Genomic DNA, 21,668 nt, shown 5'->3' on the forward strand with positions numbered 1-21,668 from the left:
TAATGTGGGGTTTCTTCCTTGGGGCATAACTGTATTTCAGCCTAGAGCAGGACATCTCAGGTTTCCAAATCCTTAACTTGGCCTTCTAATGACAGAGGCATGCACATCCCTGGCACTATCTCTTCTTCCAGAAGCTGTCAGGGTTCATCCATCTGCTCTGGCAATCGTAGCCTCTGAAGGTCCTCTATGACAGGCGATTGCCTTCTACCCTGGCTCTGTGTACAGCAGGTGTTCGCAGGGTCCACGGGACTCCTTCTGCCCTCAGCACCAAGATGTTAGGAAGCTTCCTGTGGGGTGTGCAACTGATGTGTGACTCTGCTTAGCTGTGACCACAAGGCCCATCCCAAAGCCTGCTGGTGTCATGTACCCTCAGGTCTTCCTTCTAGGCAACTACCTACTCTTTAAAGTGCTGCTTCCAAAGCCTTCTCAAAATGAATCACTGCAGCTTTATTTGGAAATTGCAGAAGTCAAGGAGATGGATGGCCGCCTGAGAGGACCTTGAGCTATAACTATAACTCTCTAAAATCTCCAGTCAGAGTCAAATCATATAATCTCTTTAAACTCCATCTCGTATGATTCTGTAGAAATAATTCTCCATTTGGTCTAGGTGTGAGGGTCTTGGGGGATGTTGGTTTGGTTATCCTGATTTTCACCCTTTGGCTTCTTTTCTGACATTAACCCCCTACCCTGCCAGTCATGACAAAGGTTGGGGGTGGGATGGCGGAAGACCATTTACCTCAATCCATACTAAAGTTGTATTCTGTTTTTGCATTGACTCAGTCTAAGTTAACACAGAATATTAGCTAATTTGGAGAATCTGCCCAATTTTTTTATTTCATAAGTGCTCAATTCATACTCAAGGAAGTAAAGGAAATAAAGTACGTTGCAAGGAAATGAATTGATTTCCTGTATCTGTCTAATTGAATATTATTTTCTCAAATTGACCCAACTTTAAATGTCTTATTTTGTTGAATTTTTGGTGATTTTTTTTAACAACTCCCATTCTTTTGTATAAATTATACTAATTAGATACCAATAATAATGATTTTTTTCTCTTAAAAAAACTGTATTGATTAAGTGACTATGCTGGTTAATATATGTATCATACACCCCTGATTGCTTTCTAATATCTATACTCCCTCCTTCTTTAGAGCAGAACCTTTCAGCTGGGCACACTGCCACTCAGCTAAACACTGTATTTACTAGAATTTGTGGTGTTCCAATGGCCATGTAACTAAATTCTGGCCAGTGAAATGTAAATGGAAGTATTGCATATCACATTCAAGATGTCTCCTTAAAAGTGGGTGGTGCAGCCTTCATTTTTCCTTCCTCTCTCTGCTTACTGGAATGTTGACCTGATGGCGACGGCTTCAAGAGCAGTCTTAAGATTGAGAGACAGGCTGCTAATGATAGTGGAGCATCAAGAACAGGATTCTGGGTTCTTTTGACTATGGCGTTGCCATATCCTGGGTTGCCTACGTCCAGGCTTCTTTTACAAGCATACCTCTCTTGTATAAGCATTGTTATTTGGAGTAGTTTTTTGTCTGCAACTAAACTTGATCACAATTGATGTAAAATATATAATTTTCAAATAATGGGATATAATAAAGTACACTTAATACTGGAGCTACACTGAATGTATTTCAAAATAATATATTTAGAAGCCACTTGAAGAGCTAAAGTGATTCCTGGGTCCATTATAACTTAATAACATGCAGTATTATAAAAAATAGCTCAATGATTGTCTTGAATATTTTACCTCTTTTGATTCTTTTGGAAATGCGGATTAATACTGAGAAATAGTTTTGTTATTTAGCAGCAGTATTCCTAATGCTAAGTACAAAACTCTAGACACTTAGGGGAATTTTTGGAAATATTCTGTCTTGAATCCTTTTTGCTAATGTATTCGAGACTGATTTTGTGCTTTTTTTGTTGTTTCTTGAGTGACGGTGATAAGAATACATACAGTAAAGTGTGGTTGGTAATGCTTCTTATAAACTTTATGCATCTTTTGTCAAGGACAGATATTCAAAATAAATGAGCTCAGATTTTTCATTATCTTTGAGTTTACGTATTATTTTGAAGCTAATGTAATTAAGAAAAAAACATGGTGAAATACACCTCACATAAAACATACCATTTTAACCATTTTTAAGTGTATAGCTCATTGACACTACAGTTTACATTGTTGTGTAATCATCACCACCATACATCTCCAGAACTCTTTCATCTTCCCAAAATAAAACTCCGTACTCATTAAATAAAAACTCCCTATTCCTCCCTCTCCCCAGCCCGTGGCAACCCCCTTTCTCATTTTCCATATCCATGAATTTGACCCCTCAAGAAAGAAACCTCATACAATTGGAATCATACAGTATTTGTCTCCTTTTGACTTGCTTATTCCACACTGATATATTGTTTTTCTTTACTTAGGGAATTATTTCAGCATAAATGAATTATTATTGCACAGGATTGTCTTTTTTACGTCATCTTCTGAAAATTTTCATTGGTCGTGGTAATTACAGTGAACGTTAACAGAGTAGATAGTGTTATGATAAAATAGGGTATTTGAATCATTAGTTTATGCAATACAGTCCAAGGTAGAAGTCACTGTATAGTTTGGTATTTTTGATATTATAACGACCATTGAAACATAAAACAAGGGCTTTATGTTAACAGATATGCCATATGAGATGAATATGTTAGATATTTTAGCTAATCTGGTGAGTTTCCTGTCATCCTATGTAAGAACATAAATGTCATATTGTAGTGTACCATTTGATTTCACGTGTTATCTGAATATATTAGAAATAGATAAAATGTGATTTTAGGATAAAATGTTAAAGTTCACAGATGAAGCGGTTATCCCACTTGGCTTATATTCTATGTGTGTAACAAATAGTAAATTAGTTTTTCTTTCTCAGAATGTACAGATTTTTAGGATTGAATAATAATCCCTAAAAAAGGAATTAAGATGTTGATGATTATTTCTTGCCTTGGGGAAAATATTGATGATCTTTGTTGTTTCAAAAATAACATTTGTCCTTGACTTAAGTGTTTTGTTTTTTGTTTGTTTGTTTTGTTTTTTAAACTTGTATCACTGCTTGCTCCCTCTTGGTTTCCTCAGAGCCACTTTATAGAGGTATGCTTCAATAAAACCTTTCTGGTAGATTGGTAGCTGGTATGATTCTTTCAAAAAATCCCAATTAAAAGAAGAAATATGATAGGGAGTTGGCCTAATGGGAGGTATGCAGCTGTATTTGCAAATCTTAGACATCATCCCGCTATTTTGGTGTAACCCTTCAGCTGACAATTAAAATCTTTGTTTTATTAGTCATCACCCAACCCTAACAGATGGGTGAAGAATTAATCTGATTTGTATTTTTCCCCACAACTTTCTCCTACACATTGTAATAATCTATGATTCGCATTCAGTGAGTTCTTAAAGATAGTTGATAGGCCATACAGATACAATATTTATATCCTATTAAAATTACGCCAGAGTAAAACCACAGAACAGAAGAGCTTCTAAGACCCCTGTAGAAATTTGAAGACAATTTTGATACTCTCGTCCACTTGAAAAAAAAAAAAATCTGCCTAATACCATAATGTTTTTTCCCTTGCCAGGACCCTCCTTGCCTGGTGTCATTTCTTGAGCTCTCCTGGGAGGAGATTAGTCTAAAACAACAAAGTAGCCAGATGTCTGGTTCTGAGAGAGTCCCAGAGGCCAGGCTACGGTAGGCAACAGAAACCGCGTGGGGCTGAAGATCAAAGATACCTGAGAATTACTTATGGGCACATAATATGTGTCATTCCCATTATTAACAGTCTGAGAAAATTTGTTTCTCTAATTAACCCTTTTGTTGGCGTAACCTTAAATTTTAGTGAGTATATTTCTTTTTTGATATGTGTTCTTTTGTGTGGTTTTGAGAAGTATACATATCAAAAAAGAGAAATGAAAAGGAAACTATGTGCTTGATTGAAATCTCTAAGTACTGTTATTCTTATCCAAAATAGATATGCTGTCCAGTGTATCATCATTTATCATGAAATGAGTGGCATTATGGTTCTAGGTTAAAATTACAAATTAATAGTCAGGAGCTACATGTTTTAATGTGTGAAGAGCTCTTCTTAAAGCTCTAAGCCTTACTTTTAAAAGTACAATTATTTCAACTTTTAACTGCTTTAGAGTGGAGATTTTTAGATCACAGCTTCCTGGTCTTAAAATGAATTCAGGATAAATCCCAGTGGTGGGAAATCTGTACCTTATTAATAGTTGACCTCTTTCTTTTCACATTGGTATTATAATGAAATGCTAATTAAACGTTCTTGCTATCCTTTACCTGTTTGCTTTATAGATACAATTTTACATTGTTTAGACGCAGACAAATTTGGAAAATATGAATACATTTGCTCTTTTGAGTTTGTTTTAATCCTAAAGCCTCTGAAAGCTTTTAGCTGAATTTATTCCAAGGGATGGGGAAACATCTAATTATAACTTTTGATGTGTTAGCCTCTAGATGACAGTATCAAAATAGAGAACAAAAGATTCTGGTTGGCCTTGCCACTTGTTTTTGTTTCCGTTCAACATCATCGTGTAACAACAAAATCGTGTAAAAGCCTTATTCCTGCTTTCCTTGAGATATAATCATAAACCATTGTTACCAAGAGCCAGCTTTAGCGCTTTTAAGTGCTACAACACATTCTTTAACATCTAGTAATATAAACTTGGCATAAAAGCTGTAAAAATGTCTTTAGACCTAATTGGAGATATGTGTTAGCAATATAGTGCAGAGATTTCATATTCTTTGTGTAGTGGTCAAGGCTTCTTTTAACCCCTTGAGGAAAATGAAGCTCCTAGGAGCAGTTTGTAAGGATTAATTGATTTATCTCTTTGCTTCTAGATTTAAGTATTGAAGCAAGAATAAAATTGGCTTCCTGCACAAAGCACTGGAGAGACAACTGTATTTTTTTTTTTTTAAGAGCAGAATTTGTGTTACTTTAGTGACAAAGGGTGATCTGTGCTTTCGCTCCTTACACCTGTGTTTCTGTTACTGCTTACCCCATCGTCAACAATACCATTTATTATCACTGGGGAGTCTGGTTATTTGTTTTCCTATTTTGAGTGCAAATCGAGTTCAGTTATGACAACTGTGCCATAAACATTTCTAAGCTCCAGTTACTGGCTTACTTTAAACAAGTAGTATTTGGAGTAACAAAACACTTCCCAGTATCACAATATTATTGTCAGTTCCTTGGAGGTGGTTATATAGCAGGATTTGATTTGAAGGAATGAGAGTCATGGGTCCAGGACTAAGGTCCAATGATGGAAGGAACATTCCATTCTGTTGTGGTTCAGGGGGCTGTTCTTGTTTCTTCCTTTCAAGGAAGTCCTCATTTCCTCCCCTTCCCACCTCACCCCCAAGACACACATGCTTGTGTATGTATACACATTTAAAATGGGGATTTGCTAAGGAGAAGACCAAAAGGAACTCTTTTAATTTTTTTTTTTTTAAATCTTTCAGAAGTTGCCAATGTTGCTGGTCATGTTAATGTATTCATCTTGAGTCGCTTCATTGACTACTGATCCTCTTCCCCCTTCCCCCTCTTCTTCCTCCCCTCCCATTTACGTTATGGGCCATTACTGTGAGTATCATCTTTTGGGGCATCTCTCCCTCAACACTGTGTACAGAGAAATGTTGAATTATGCTTGAAAAAATAAGCATTACCAAATTTAAGGAGGTGAAGAGTGTTGGTTTTCTAGTTCCTGCTTTTTCTTCATTCACTCTACCTTCCTTACTCATAGATTTCTTTGTAGATTACCTCCACCTCTGCCCTGTCATATTTTCTCTATTCTTCATCTTTTAGTTCTTAATTGTGTTTCAGTAGTCTGCCGATAGCCTTCCAGGGTGGGTTCTGATATGAAATAAGAGCAAAGTTGTAAGAACAGGCAATTAAGCTCTCTTTTTAAAATTCTTTTAATAACTTAATGTGTAATGATTTAGTACTTGAGTGGGTATTGAGGTAATAATCTATAAACTTTTTGTGATAGAATTATGTGCTAAATAAAAATGCTCGCAATATAAATCAAGTTGGCTTTGTTAGAATGTGATGACTCAATATGCATTTTAATTTCTCTTAATTTTAAAAGCTTTGAAGTTAAGCATATGGTCTTAAACATTTGTTTTTAATCTGCAATGGTTTGAAAGATCTTAAGACCTGCTTACTTACTTACCTTTTTAACTTGTTTCCTAAATTTCTTTATTTTTTTTAAATGTTTTTAATGTTTGTTTATTTTTGAGACAGAGGGAGACAGAGCACGAGTGGGGGAGGGGCAGAGAGAGAGAGGGAGACACAGAATTTGAAACAGGCTCCAGGCTCTGAGCTGTCAGCACAGAGCCTGATGCGGGGCTCGAACCCACGAACCGTGAGATCGTGACCTGAGCCGAAGTTGGATGCTTAACCGACTGAGCCACCCAGGTGCCCCTAAATTTCTTTACTTTTAAAGTAACATTTATCCTCATCTGAGGTTTGTAGAAATAACCCTTGGATCATCTGTCACTGTTTCCAATGGTGGTCTTTGGCTCTAAATTGCCTGAGAGTCTGAGGCCGCAAAGTGATAGGATTAGATCCTAGCAGATGGGAGAGTCCTTTCCCCAGTGGCAAATGACTGGTAGCACACTGCTCAAGCCGGCAGTTCTGGAAACAAAGTTATGTTTTGAGTACAAAAATGATCTTGAATCCTTGTGACTTCTAACTCTATGGTTAAAATAAAGGACAACATCTTGAAAAGAAGTAATAGAAAATTAAGCATTGTCATTGATTGTATCCAATGTGAGCAGTTGGCAGAAGTGTTTTAAGTGGAGTCCTTTTTCTTTTTCAGGTAAGATTTACATGATTAAATATAGAATGAAACGACAGCCAATAGATAATCAGATACCTCAGAATAATGTTTGGGAAGCTGGGTTTCCTGAAGATATGAGGCTTAGTTATTTTAGCCTGGGGATTTTGCCTGGGGAAAAATGTATGTGCCTCAACAGCTGAAGGGCTATTCAGGAAGAAACAAAGTAAAATGGCATCTATTTTAACGTGTAATTTTGATATTTCATACTTAATCTTATCCGTAGCAGAAATGTCAAAATACACCAGCTGCAGACCATTTCTGAAGCCATATCTGCACTACCAAATTGAACCAGGTAGATAAAATCCTTAAGAATCAAATAGTTTTCCATAGGGAGAAGAGGGTGTCCTTTCTAGGTAATTCTCTGGAGGGTAGGGAATGTGCTAGTGGAGTCAAATTGAAGATGTGCTGTATTTCAAATACAGGAACATCCAGCCTTAAAAAACTGCTGTGGGGAGGGCAGGGGGCAGCTTTAGAAATTGATTTATCATACTTAAACATAACTATGGATTCTTTCACACCATTTTCTATCTCTATTTATTCCCACTTACATTTAAAATAACATGTTCCTTCATTTATATATTTTTTCTGTTTTAAATTTTAACCTCATCTCAAGTTGAATTGTTCATGCTAGAAATGATACTACAATTCTGTCCCTCATTTCTTTCTCCTTCATAGACTGAGTTATTCTAGCCATATGAGTTACTGTTTAAGTTACAGTCAAGTTCTTACTAATGGAATGGCTAGATTTCTATTTTATATAAATGCTTTTCTTTTGTTCACCCTGGAAGCTTACGCCTTAAAGGAATTAAAATAGTAAAGTCTAGGCTACCATTTATCCTGTCACTACATGGCTGTTGTTTATTGTTTTTTAATCAAAAATCAAGTTTCTGTATTTAATGACTTGGAAGATGCATTACATTTTGTCAAAATGTAAGAATTTATGAAGAATAAAGAGCCTCTGGAATCCCCAAAAGATCAAGAAGGGGATGTGTATAATTTTGCTGTTTAACACTTATATAAGCATTAATATTTATTATTGAGTTTAGTATTTTGTATTTTCTCTTCCATCAACATATATTATAGTGTATTATTTAGAGAACATTAAACAGCTAAGATTGGCTCACAGTAAAAAAAAAAATTAGGTTTTTTCTTTTTTCCTCTTTTATTTGAATTTTCCCCATGGTTGTTTGGTAAAGAGCAAACAAATTTGTTCATGATGAGGGCATTTACCTTGAGTAAAACCCTGTCTGGTATGTATGGAAGTAAACCAAAGAGCTGACAGGTTGCAGAATGGTCACCATCATCTCTTACCCTAATGCACAGACTGTTAATGCTAAGGTAACAGAGGTAACTTTGGCAGTGAAAGCCAGTGCCATGTGCAGATATGGCCTTTGATACTTAAGTTTTACTTAATTATTAGAGTGAACATGAAGCACATCAGGTTGGTTGGCTTAACTAATAGTATTAGTTTCCTAACATTTAAAATTCATAGAAATGTTAGATAAATGCACTTTTGTTTGACCAGAGGATTCATTTTTTATTAAAATAGCCATTAAAAAACCAAAACACAACATTTCTAGAAACTCATTTTTTCTAAAGAAATACATGATCAGTAGAAAATGTTTCCCTAGCCAAATTGGTAGCCCTGTGCTCTTTAAAATTTTTTTTTTAATGTTTATTTATTTTTGAGAGAGAGAGAGAGCGTGAGCAATCAGGAGCGGGGGAGCGGCAGAGAGAGAGAGAGAGAGAAACAGAAACTGAAGTAGGCTCCAGGCTCTGAGCTGTCAGCACAGAGCCCCATGCGGGGCTTGAACCCACAAACCTTGAGATCGTGACCTGAGCTGAGCTGAAGTCCAGCACTTAATTGACTGAGCCACCCAGGCACCCCAATCTTGTGCTCTTTTAGACAGCATTATTTGGAATACTTTAAAAAGTACTTTTTACCCCATAAATGTCAAATTATGCCTTTTCTTTGTAACCTTTTTAAGGGGAAGTTTTATCAAGGAATGAGACCACTGCATTTAATTCACTGAAGCAAATTATAATTTCAAACATCTCTTTATGATGTTTTAAAGATCATCTTGTGTAATGTATACATATCTTTTTAGTGGAATATACCCCTTGGCTTTTCCGTATTTGATAGGTGTTGTAGCTTGGGAAGAAAACCACACATAGAGTAAACCACAGACTCCAGGAACCGGGCAGCATGAAAATAAAACACACTTTCATATATGCAAACAGTAAAAAGCATACAAATCGGCCAGCTCTTTTTTTGAAGTTTTCAGTGATAATTAGAGATTAAAAAATAATTTTGCCATATCTGTTGTGATTCTCTACTCTTTTAGCCAGTTGTAGCAACCCACACACTCTCCTCATGAGGGGATCGGTGCACACAAAGGCTTATGCTTTGAGGGAACCTTAGAACATGCTTGGATTCGAATATAAAAACCCCACGTTTCACAAAGACACCGGTGTAGGATCTCCCCGACCTTTGTCCCCTTGAGAAATAGTGATGACAGCCATTTAGATCTTCCCCCACACCTCTAGTCCTCTGTATCGATGGAGAAAAAATGCTTTAGACAACTGATGACCAAGCAGTTAGCTTTACCAACCTGAGCTTTGGTGTTTGAAATTTGGTTTTCAGTCTCATTTCCTGCCTACTGAAGCGATATGGCTTTTAGACAACCAGACTTCCAAAAGTTAAAAGGCAATAAGTCAATCCCCCTGCAAACACAGAAACATAGATTCAAATCGTAAATAAGGAAATGCATTGGGTACATTAAACAGACATAGAAAAATGGATTTCTGTCTTTTGTAGTAAGGTAATTGGGCACCACCGCTTGGCAGGAGCTGGTGCTATTGAGCCGGCTGTAGCTGCCACAGGTTGATAGGCAGGTGATCAGGCAGCTTCCACCAGGGTCTGCACAGGAGGCCTACCTAATATGCTGTCTGCCCTAAGGGCCTATGGGAACACAGTTGGATTATTATGTTAATGCATGAGCCTGCTGCCCTCTTCCTATCCCAGCTGGGTTCCCTGTTGTTAGGAACTGCTTTGCACTGACAGTGGAGTAATATGCTTCATGATTGAAAGGGCAAAGGGGCTTGGAGGAAAAAAAAAAAAAAAAGAATAGGCCTGTACAGATATGTAAATGAAGGAAGGAAATCTGTAGGAAGATTTCACTCTATACAGAGAAAGTTTATTAGAAAGTTCTTTTTTCTTGCAGCACTCTGTAAAACCACTCATTTCTTAATTAATTTCTAGGCTTGCTTTCCTTCCTAACACTGCCATATAGTACATGGCAACGTTTTCTAAAACAGGCACTTAGGCTGATTTGTTTTCAACTGAGATGCTCTAACACATCCGAACCCAGGTGGAGTGCTGACAGTGGTGCATTTTTTTTGCACATTCATTACTCTTTAATACTCGTCCTTCACTTATTCCACTCTTTTTTTACAGGAAAGTTATGTCTTAAGGTGCTGAAGGATTCATGTTATGTATTGCTATCACTTCTATTTTTCTTTATTTTTGGTGAAGCTTTGGAAAACTGCATAAACCTGTCTTTTGGGAGTGGGTAGGTGTAGAGGTGAGGAAGTGCTTGGGTGGGGTAGAAGGTATTTTCTTGGGTCTATGAGTTTAATGTGAGTGATGGTTCAAATTGCAGTAGCATTTGGTTTTCAACTGAGCTTTTTAACATTGACATCATAATGTTGTGAAGAGTGTGGGCTTTCGTGTCCATGGACCTGTACAAATGCTGGCTCTACTAACTATTAGCTATCTTATTTTGGGTAAACCACTTTACCTCGTATCTACCTCAGCTATACAATGGGTATAATATGAATTTTAAATGAGAGGGTAATGAATATAAATAATTTTGTTGATGTAGAGTGGGTATTCATCAATGCTCACCATAATAGTGATACGTAATTGCTATTATAGCAACTATAAATTTCAGTTATTAGACCATTATTTTAATATGTATGGTTGTATACATTCAATGGATTGAAGATTCTGTCTTTTCCTCTACATGTTTCTTTTCTTTCTTTCTTTCTTTTTTTTTTTTTTTTTACCAAGCCTCAGCAAATGGGAATGACTTTAGCTTCAACCAGAATTTGACACAAAAACATAATGTTAGGATATGTTTTTAAACAATTAGTTTTATAATAAGCCACATTTCAAATGCTGAAAGGAAATTGAATGGAAAAGAAAATCTATTTGGCCAGTATTCCAGACAGCCTCTGGAAATATTTTTTGTGGATGTCTAAATTTGGAAAAGTTTACAAGTATTCCTATATATGTGACCGTGTCTAACACGTTTGTTTATTTAAACTAATTAGAATGGCAGTATATGGCTGGGAATTATTTTAAATATCTCTCGTGGTTTTTTTCACTTGGCACGGTACTTACTGGATGAGAAGATGTATATATAAAGATGATGTTCCCAGTGCCTAGCACACTGAGGGATTGGGAAATGATGGTCATTGTGAATGTGTCCATGCATGTTTCGTATCAACAGCCCAGCCTGCATTAAATAATGCTTTGCAGATTTGAAAGGAGGAACTTCAGAGAGATTCTTAAGGTCAGCAAATGTAAAAAGTTGGGTGTAGTATAGGATCCATAAGCTAGTAAGATGGTTATCATATAAATGATGAAAAGAATTCATATGATTTAAAAATGATCCATTAATCATTTTAATACTCCATTGAAAACTTTGTTAAAGTTTGAGGTAGATACTTTGTGCTATATTAGAAAAGAGACTCCTTTCTGAAAAGTGATTATGCATTTAACTTTACATGTACAGAATACAGGGAGAAGGTACCAGTTCTGTCTAAGCAATTCTTTGTAGTTATAGAAAAATTCTTTTATACCATATCTTCATATTACCCATTTAGTTGGTTACATATATGGTGTGTTGGGGGGGTATGTAGCTATGTACATTTATATATATGCATGAATATACATGTAAACACATGAATGTATACATATGTATGTATATCTCTGGCTGTATTGATACGTACATTATATAAAATCTCAGAATCTGATGTATACCTAGGAATATTTCAAGAGGAGCTCTAGTCAAGCACATTGCTTAATAATGGAATTTTAAATAATGCCTTAAGTTTGAGCAATAGTTGTTAATTGTGAAGACTTTGAAGAAAAGACATTATAGTAATCAATAAGACCATGAAATAGGTAAAGAATACTCAAAGGAGTATGCCTTTTTAAAATTTCCTTCTTCTTTACCAATCAACGGTGCAGGATGCATCACTGCCGATTGTCAGAATACAGATCTACATCTCTCCCGAATATAGCCTATTGTACATACAAAGAAGTCCGTCACAGAGTGAATTATAAACTCTGTTTTAAAGGAAGTCCACTTTGAAGAAAATCTAGGTAGTCTATTCGGCTTAAATAAACATTTGTCCAATGCCTGGTTTTCTTTAAAATAGCTTTGGATTTAACACATCCTATAGTTCCTTATAGGCTGAATGTTATTGAGAACAGAAGTCTTATCTTATTAGAAAAAGAAGAAGAAGAAGAAGAAGAAGAAGAAGAAGAAGAAGAAGAAGAAGAAGAAAAGAAAAAGACAAAAACAACCTAGTTTCTTAAACACAGTAGGAATTCATCGAATGCTCATTGACTGAATAATTGGGTCAACATAATAATGTAGTATAATAATAGTATAATAACACTCAGATATAAGTCCATGGATCCCAATGTACCTTGTTTTTTCTTACCTTTACTTAGTACTGCTCTCAAGGAAGCATTATCCATGTTTCCCTTTGGCAGCTTTGTGAAGCTGCTGACTGAGTTACCTTTCCAACCTCTCTGACAATGTGGTAACTTCTGCCTCTCCTGAGCCCCTTCCTACCTCCACTAACCCATCCCACTTCTTTATGCCCTCCCCACATTGTTATTCTGCCAGAGACACAAGAAAGGCCAGAATTGGAGACATGATGATTGGGTGGACGTGTGCTTTATAGGAAAGAAGCAAATGTTTTGCCAGAGGGGTTGTTGGTTTCTGCCCTTCTAGAAGCCATTATTAGCCTGTCCAGTGACTATGTTCTCCCTCTAGTTGTGTTCCACATTCACCCTTTGCTTTTCAGGAAACTTTAGAAACACCCTAGATTATTCTTTTATTCCAAGCCCCAATCCTAACTAGAATTGTGAGGACCCACTGCTCTGTAAAGGTTTCACCCCCCTACCCCCAGACTTCTTTCAGACTCTTCCCCCAAAGATGGTAAAACACACACACACACACACACACACACACACACACACACACACAACTTTTCTTGACTTTTTCCTTAGGTATCATGAATTTCTGAATATTAACAAAGAGGTCTACATAATAGGTTATGATTCTAAAATCACAGGGAGTTATATTATAAACAATAAACACAACTTTTTAAAAAGGCTTGCCTTACATCCCCATATCCATCCTTTCTCTTCTTCCCACTTTAAAAATGCTTATTTGTCTCCATTTTTCCAAATTCACCAGAAATTTTATCTCTATTTGGGTCCCTAATTTGGCAAGTCATTGATTAATAGTTCTCACCACTTAGTAATGAGATAATATTGATGATGATACAATTAATAGTAACTAATATTTACTACTAACTATGCTAATGCTTTATATAAATTTTCTCATTGAATTCTCACAAATGCTTACAAGCAGATAGTAGTATTACACCCATTGTGAGACAAGGAAACGGAAGTTTAATATGGCTAAAGTTGTTCAGTCTCCTGTCTGTGGAGCTGGATTCAGACCAATATAAGCTAAATCTAGCGCCCTCTAGTGCCTGCAATCTTACGGCTGTTTTAAGTGGTAAATTATGTACTGAAACATAGCCTTCATTTCCCAACTGCCTCTCTCCAATATTTGGGTTGTATCCTTACCTATTCTTGTGTAGGAGGTTGTGTCTCATTAGGCATAATCATATCATATAGATCTAGGAGGATGGATCATGGATAAATAAGAGAAAACCATGCTAACAAGTTTTTTTCACCCTGTTTTTCAAGATTAAATGGGTAGGCAGCTTAATAACCTGGTATTATCTCCTGATGACAATGTCAAAGGAAAAAGTAAGAGCCAGCGTAACTGGTCCTTCTTTTACTAGTAAAGTGTGATAGCAAAAATGGTGTGAATAGTGAATAGTTAACAGAAAGCTGACAATTTAAGGGCACGAAAGGCAGAACCTAAATTTGCATTAGTTTCCTTAAAGATAAATGTAATCTTGGAACTGACAGTCTGGCAAGTGCATAAATAGACCCTGAAGCTCAGACAGTAAAGTTATTTGCAGTTATAAAATGCAATTGACCTTTATAGAATATGGGTGTTAGAAGCACTGATCCCCATGCAGTCAAAAATCTGTGTATAACTTTTGACTCCCTAAAAACTTCACTAATAGCCTACTGTTGAATGGCAGCCTTACTGAAAACAGAGTTGATTAACACATATTTTTTTATGTTCCACTATTATATACTGTCTTCTCACAATAATAACTAACTTTTTCTTATTTTTTTTTTCGTGTTTCTAGGCTATGCAGTTCAGCTGTGAGTTTTTCAAATTGTTGCAAATCTCCAAAAAATTTTCCAGTATATTCACTGGGAAAAAAAAATCCACATATAAGTGGGCCATGTAATTCAAACCCATGTTGTTCAAGGGTCTACTGAAAATAAGTCATGGGGCTGTAACCTACAGCATGATGACTGTAGTCAATAATACTGTATTGCCTATTTGAAAGTTTCTAGGAGAGTAGATCTTAAAAGTTCTCATCATAAGAAAAAACATTTTTGTAACTTTGTGTGAATACAGATGGTAATTAGACTTAATGTGATGATTATTTTGCGATGTATACAAATATCTAATCAATATTTTATATATCTGAAACTAATAGAATGTTATAAGTCAATTATGCTTCAATTTTTTAAAAAAGGAAAGGTACCAGAAGGAAACAGAACATAAACTAATAAACCAGACCTTTACTTCATGATAAAGCCTGCTCTGCCCACCAGACACTGATTGAAAAGACAGTGAAGTCAACCTGGATTTTAGCAAGCCCATGGATTGGCAGAAAGAGCTCTGAGAGCCCCAAGAACTTCCTGAAGCATTCTAGTCAAGCTCACACCAGAGATGAAGGTGTCTTGGGGCCACTGAAATCCCCACAACCTGTTTGAGAGGATTATAGTTAAATGGGCAATTAAAGACAGGTGCTTTGTCCTAAGCTCTACTCCTTTTTTTCTTCTTCTTCTTTTCTGAGAAAGAGTGACAACAGGAGCAGAAGAGAGGCAGAGACAGAGGGAGGCAGAGAGAGAGGGAGAGAGAGAGAATCCCAAGCAGGCTCTGCACTGTCAGCGTGGAGCCTGAAGCAGAGCCCGAACCTATGAACCATGAGACCATGACCTGAACTGAAACCAGGAGTCAGCCGCTTAACTGACTGAGCCACCCAGGCGCCCCTAAGCTTTCCTCCTTTGGTCTCACACTTATGACACTGTCCTTTTATAAGAGCATGGGCTTAAGCATGGGTCCCAATTTTACCATTGATTTATTTCAACTTATTTCTCTCAACCACTTACTTTCTCCGAGGCTTATTTTTCACATCTGTACAATGGAATAATACTTACCTCATGGGGTTGTTTTAAGAATTAAGTGAAGTAACCCCTATTGTCTGGTATAGAAGATGCTTAACAAATGTCAGCTTTTTTTCCTTCTGCTTATAAAATGCTATTTTGATGGAAAAGGAAAATAAAAGAAGTTAAATCATTTTATTCTAAATTCTTGGGTCAGAAAAACAGTTTTTACCTCTTGCTCCCATAGAATTTCATGCATCATCTCTCATTTAAGACCCTGTGAGCTACTAATCTTGGGGGGGAGAAATGAAATTCAGTTTGGTTCATAACACTTCTTGGAAGGGAGTTTTTAAACTGTGATGAAGCTAGGTTAAACGGGAGCCAAGTGGGGCCATTTCCAAGGGTTTGGGAGGTGAAGCAATTTGTTTTTGTACTTGTATCACTGTTTTTACTCTTTTTAATCTCATTTCTAGTCCCTTAGGTTCCGTAATAAAGTCTTCAGTACTATACATTTTTATTAAACATCTTTTTGGACTCCAATTTGCATTTCAGATAATATAACAAAATGTATGTGTTTCAAATATTCACTGCATAATTGCGATTAGAACATGTAATCCCTCAAAAGATGTTAATTGCAATTTAAATTCACGCTGAATTTAATTAAGTGAGTTGGGGATTAGAAAGTAGATGTAAGGAGTAGTTAAGGGAATACATTTTTAAAAAGCATCCATATTTTTTTTTCTAAAAAATGTAAACCTCTTTCCACTTTATGATTAGAAAGATGAGGGAAATGTAGAAGAGGAGGAATCAAAATCTTAAGACTATGTTCACAATTTGGATCTAGAATTTAAGCTAATTGTGGTTAAAGAAGGAGGGCTGGTTTGAGTATCCTTCTCATTTATATTCTTAAAGAGTTTTCCAGTAGATGGTGACTCACTTGGTGTCCGATAAAGACTTCAGTTGAACAGAAATCTTGAAGAACCGAGAAAATGTTAAGGTAGTTGCAACAGAGATCTTTCCAGCCAGCTGTTTTCTGTGTGTGTGTGCGTCTTTGTTATAATGTGCTGGCCAAGGCGGTGTTTTATGTATAATTATAGAAGAGGCACTTAGTGCATAGACAGTTCATATTTAAGCAGTGCTTTTCTATGATAACTTCACTGTACTAATGGAAGTAGAGAGTAGCATTAGAAGAAAAACAAATGCCTTATTTTTTCCTAATTTCTAAAGAATACTAAAACTTGAGATTTATAGTCTTAAAAAAGTATGTAAGCAGTCCTATCTCTCAGTGATTGGGAACATAAAGCATTTAAATTATTATTATTTGATGTTGAATCTGAAAACAGTTTTTCAAAAAGGCTCCTGGAATAATAACATTGTGATTCATTTTATTTTTAAGTTTTTCTGGGAACACATTTTAAATCAAGAATCCCTTTTAAGGTGATCTAAACACAGTTTTAAATGCAAGGGTATTATTTCTCTTTAAGTAATTTCTTTATTTTTACATGTGTCTAGAAGAGGAAAAATTACTTCATAAACCTGTTTTGAATGAGTCATACCATGAATGTGGTGCACAAAACAGTGTGCACACGCGTGCATGTGTGTTAATTACACATACTGACTGCCTAATATTTTATTGGATTCTATAAGCATAATTTTTTAAGAAACAAACTTCAGAGTCTTTTAAAATGTTCTCTTAGTAAGAAATGTTTGAAATTCTGATGGGAAGCTCTGTCTTTGTTTCCTAAGAAGCAAGCATCCTAAAAAAACTGAATCATGAATCTGGCTTTACATCTAGAATGAGTTCTTCAAACTTTATCTGTGCTACCGTAAGGAGTAGTTAAGGGAATACATTTTTTAAATGAGCAAATAATAAACTCGTTTTTAAAGGAAACAAAAGCTACGTTTATATTTAAGACACTGTGGCTTTAAGTATGTAAATCCTCATCCATCTTGCCTGCAACCTAAAATCATTCCACATAAATGTCTTCATTTATTTGCAATTTAATTTCCTTAAAATGACTACTTTGATAATGGCTGTCATGGGTGCTTTTTCTAATAACATAAAATTGCTGTTATTCTCAATTAAGTGACTTTTTTCTTTTGGGTTAGGTTCACACTATCACATAAACATAATTTTTGACCAATGGCTTATCAAGGAAAAGGCTTACCATTCATGCACTGTCCTAAATTCACTATGTGAGACATCTAGTAACATACAACATTACAGAATGACTAGCAAACATTATGTTCTTGTATTGTTTAAAAATTTTTTAGTATCTTAATTTTTTTTTATCACAAAGGCACCATATTCCGAGTAATACAGAAAATGTAAGCAAACAAAACAAAGAAATACCATAATCCCACCGGTCAGATAACCATATTGATATTTTTATGTGTATCTTCTAGACATTTTTGTTTGCACATATATTTAATAGAATGAGATCATATAATGCATATTGTTTTGTAATCCTATTTGCCCACTTAGCAATACATCGTGATCATGTCTCCATAGTGTCCTACAACAGTGTTTCTATAGACCATTTACTATTCTCACATGTGGACATGCAATGTTTTGTTTCAGTCCTGGCTAGTTTTGGCTATTAAAAAATAATATTATGATGAAGAGCCTTTTCACTAGATCTTTTCTTGGATCTGTATTAGTTTCTTAGATAAGTTTTTAAAACTGGAATTGCTGGGTCAAGGGGTGTGTATGGACACCTGTAAGGTTTGGCTGCTTTAGAACCCAGCGAGGTTCTAAAGGATGCAGAGGCATCTTTTCCCTGAACTCTCATCAATCATAGGAATTATTATTTTTGCAAATCTTTGCTCATTTGATAGTTTTCTCCCTACATTAATTTTGTATTCTCTTTTCAGTGCGAGTCAGTCCATGTTGTAAAGATGAAGAGCCCACATAATATTTTCTAGAAATGTGTATTTGACAAATATTTTAATGTTATCCCCTCCCCCCCCCACTGCCCAATATATGTCATATTTTAGAGTAAAATCTTGATGGCAACATTTAAAAAGTTGCTCTATTTCTTTATTTGACTTCAACCAAAAGAAATACACATTGTTGTTGCTGAATGTGTTGTTTAACTAGATCTCTAACCATGTTATAAATGGTGCCTGTGGAAGGATCTGGGGACAAGACCTTTAAACTTTTTTTTTTTTTAATCACATCTTAAGATCTTGGAGAATCTGAACTTATATAAGAATGTTTGGGCTGCTGTTATTACAGTGAAACCTTCTGAGAGTATCTTCTCAGGTAATTTTTTTAGAGAAAGTCACTTACAGATATAAAACGTTTGACCAGAAGAAAGCCTCAGGTTGTCAGAGTTACTTATACACCATTGTTCAGCTGGGCCTCTTTATTAAATCATCTCTTGGCAGTCCATTAGTTGTGGTGCTACAGCTATTGCATGGCCCACTAAGCTAATATACCTTCAATCACTAACAGAAGGATAACCTTAATAAAAATTTGAAGTCGATTTAGTGCTTCACTGCTTGCTGACTAGTGTTTTACGTTTGAGTGTGTCTATTACAATTTCCATTTCGTGTATTTTTGATATTCACACATCTCTTATCTACATAATATATTGGAATCAAATAAAGATTAATGGCCTAGAGAAGGAAGAGTGTTTGGAAGTTCTTTGAATCCTGTCTCGCCACTGCCACAAACTGTGTGATCTTGAGCAAGTCACTTCCTACACTGGGCTTCAGTCCAACCCTTGTATGTAAAATTAGGGAACTGGGAAGATGTTCTCTAAAATTTCTACCTGTATTACTCTACTATTCATAGAAAATTCAGATTACATTCTGAAGAATCTGTACCTTGAAACTTTTTTTTTTTTAACTTCAACTATACCTTTGTAGGAAATAAAAAAAAAAGAATTGCTCTTTTCTGCCCCCTATAAAATTTTGAGTAGCTAGAATAATAAAAGAGAAGATCCACGTCATTCAATGGTAAATGATACAGAAGAAAATCACTTAAAGCCAATTAACTTTGAAAAAAGAATGAACATTTACTAGTACTTAAAAAATATGTTTAGCTTTTATTTTGAAAAAAATGAAACTAAATTATGGAATAAACTTATTTTATGATTCGCTTAACAAAATTTGGGTTATATTGTAACTATTCACTGATTCTTGGTGTGAAGGAAGAAAGGGCCAAGTGTTTTGGAAGGTAGGGGTAACTGTAATTTTCCCAAGAAAATTGTTAAGATGACATGATGTCACATCTTTTCCTCCTGTTTATTTTGCAACACAAATTTGCGAAAAGAGTTGAGGTTTTGTAAATTTTCATAGATACTCTCATTTCAAAAATAGTCCAGGGGGGCCTGGGTGGCTCAGTTGGTTAAGCATCCGACTCTTGGTTTTGGCTCAGGTCATTTTCTCATGGTTTGTGAGTTCGAGCCCCACATCGGGCTCCGTGCTGACAGTGCGGAGCCTGCTTGACACTCTCTCCCTCTCTATCTCTGCCCCTCCCCTGCTCACTCTCTCTGTTTCTCTCTCAAAAATAAATACATAAACTTAAAAAAAAAAAGTCCAATTTACTCTCCTTTTAACCACCTGTCCTGTCATTAATTTCTTTCTTGTCATTAACTTTGTGTTGATATCATTGATTTGTGTTGATATCATCCCGCATCTTCTGTAGGACTCACAATTATATTTAGCAAGCGTATTTGTGTTTTATTTGTGCTATATGTCAGGTGTTTAAAATACTGTGCAGTCAGTGAGAGTAAACCAACCAAAGCTGAAGTAGAGAGATAGATAACTATTGTGAAGAGGTTAGGGTGTGCATGTGGGAAGGGAAAATGTCTTCTTGGGAGTCCTTTTAGAAATGGTAAGTTCGTTAGTGAACTTTTTCCTGCCATGATGTCCCTTGTTTCCATGTACAGCCTAAATTCTTCAGGGACTTGGAGAATGAAGACCTGTGTAAAGAAGGCCTGCTGGGCCTTACTTTATATGGTTGTAGGATATCCAGGGGTCTTATATCTGCCATCTCATTTAATCCTCACAAAAATTTTGTGAAGTGGTTGTTGTTATTTGCATTTTATAAAAAGATGTGGGGATTTTTTAAAAAGAGTTTTCGTAGCTGAGTATGTGACCAGATTGTTTTGAAACCAAGTCTCCTGACTTTATTATCAATGCTTTTTCTAGTATTTCACAGGTGTCTCTGTGATGATTTAAACAATTTTTTTTAACATTTATTTATTTTTGAGAGACAGAGACTGAGTACAAGTGGGGAAGAAGCAGAGAGAGAGGGAGACACAGAATCCGAAGCAGGCTCCAGGCTCTGAACTGTCAGCACAGAGCCTGATGTGGGGCTTGAACTCAGGAGCTGTGAGATCATGACCTGAGCCAAAGGTGGTTGCTTAACTGACTGAGCCACCCAGGCACCCCTCTGTGATGATTTTAAATTAAAACACTTTATTTAACATGAAATCTTTTATAATCTTTAAATAAACATAAAACAAGAGTGTCATTTTTGAATGTCAGATCAACCCACAGAGTCTTTAAGTATACCCATTATGTTATTGTTGAAAATAATGACTTAAAAGACATTTTTACAAATTACAAGCAGAGCTCTGAGGCTTCAGCTTTCATAGGTCATAGGTAGTAACAGTGTGGTTTTAATTAATTTATATTTTATTAAGTAAAGACTATGTATTTTTTGAAATTTTCTGGGTAAATCTCAAAACTGAGTAAAGATGAAAAAGTTAACCCATAATATCATATTGTTGTATTTTTCTATTTTTTTTTTTTTTTACTTTTAAAATTCTTATGGATTTAAAAAGTCAGGTTTATGGATATATAATTCACAGACAGTAATATTTGCTTTTTTAAAGTATGTAGTATGATTTGTCTTAGAATATATACAAAGTCATGTAGAACATTGGTATCATGCCAAAAAATTCTTTTGTGCCTCTTTTCCCTTTTCCTACCTGCAGTTCCTGATAGCCAGTGATCTGAATTCTGTCTGTGTAGTTTTGCCTTTTCCAGAGTATGATATTAATGGAATCATACTGTATGTAGTTTTTTGTATCTGGCTGCATTTATTTAGTGTAATGCTTTTGAGATTCATCTGTGTTGTTGCCTGTATCATTAGTTCATTACATTTTATTACTGAGTAGTATTCCATCGCATGGATGTACCATGATGTGTTTATCCATTTACCATTTGGTGGACATT

General features: G+C 35.7%; 1 protein-coding gene across 8 annotated transcripts in view; it reads left to right on the forward strand.

The window, feature by feature from the left end:
• The window catches only part of SLC10A7 (solute carrier family 10 member 7), a 256,637-nt gene that overhangs the window by 40,904 nt on the left and 194,065 nt on the right, over window positions 1-21,668 (forward strand). Inside the window, exon 5 of one of the 8 annotated variants that reach the window (XM_045055794.1) lies at window positions 3,628-6,330. The exons of the other annotated variants lie outside the window; for them this stretch is intronic. Coding sequence (XP_044911729.1) covers window positions 3,628-3,741 — 114 coding nt within the window. The 3' untranslated portion in view covers window positions 3,742-6,330. Of the gene's footprint in view, window positions 1-3,627; window positions 6,331-21,668 lie in introns of those variants that run through there. 8 annotated transcript variants of the gene reach the window in all.

The sequence above is a fragment of the Felis catus genome, chromosome B1 (assembly GCF_018350175.1).
Source record: "Felis catus isolate Fca126 chromosome B1, F.catus_Fca126_mat1.0, whole genome shotgun sequence".
NCBI classification, from domain to species: domain Eukaryota; kingdom Metazoa; phylum Chordata; class Mammalia; order Carnivora; family Felidae; genus Felis; species Felis catus.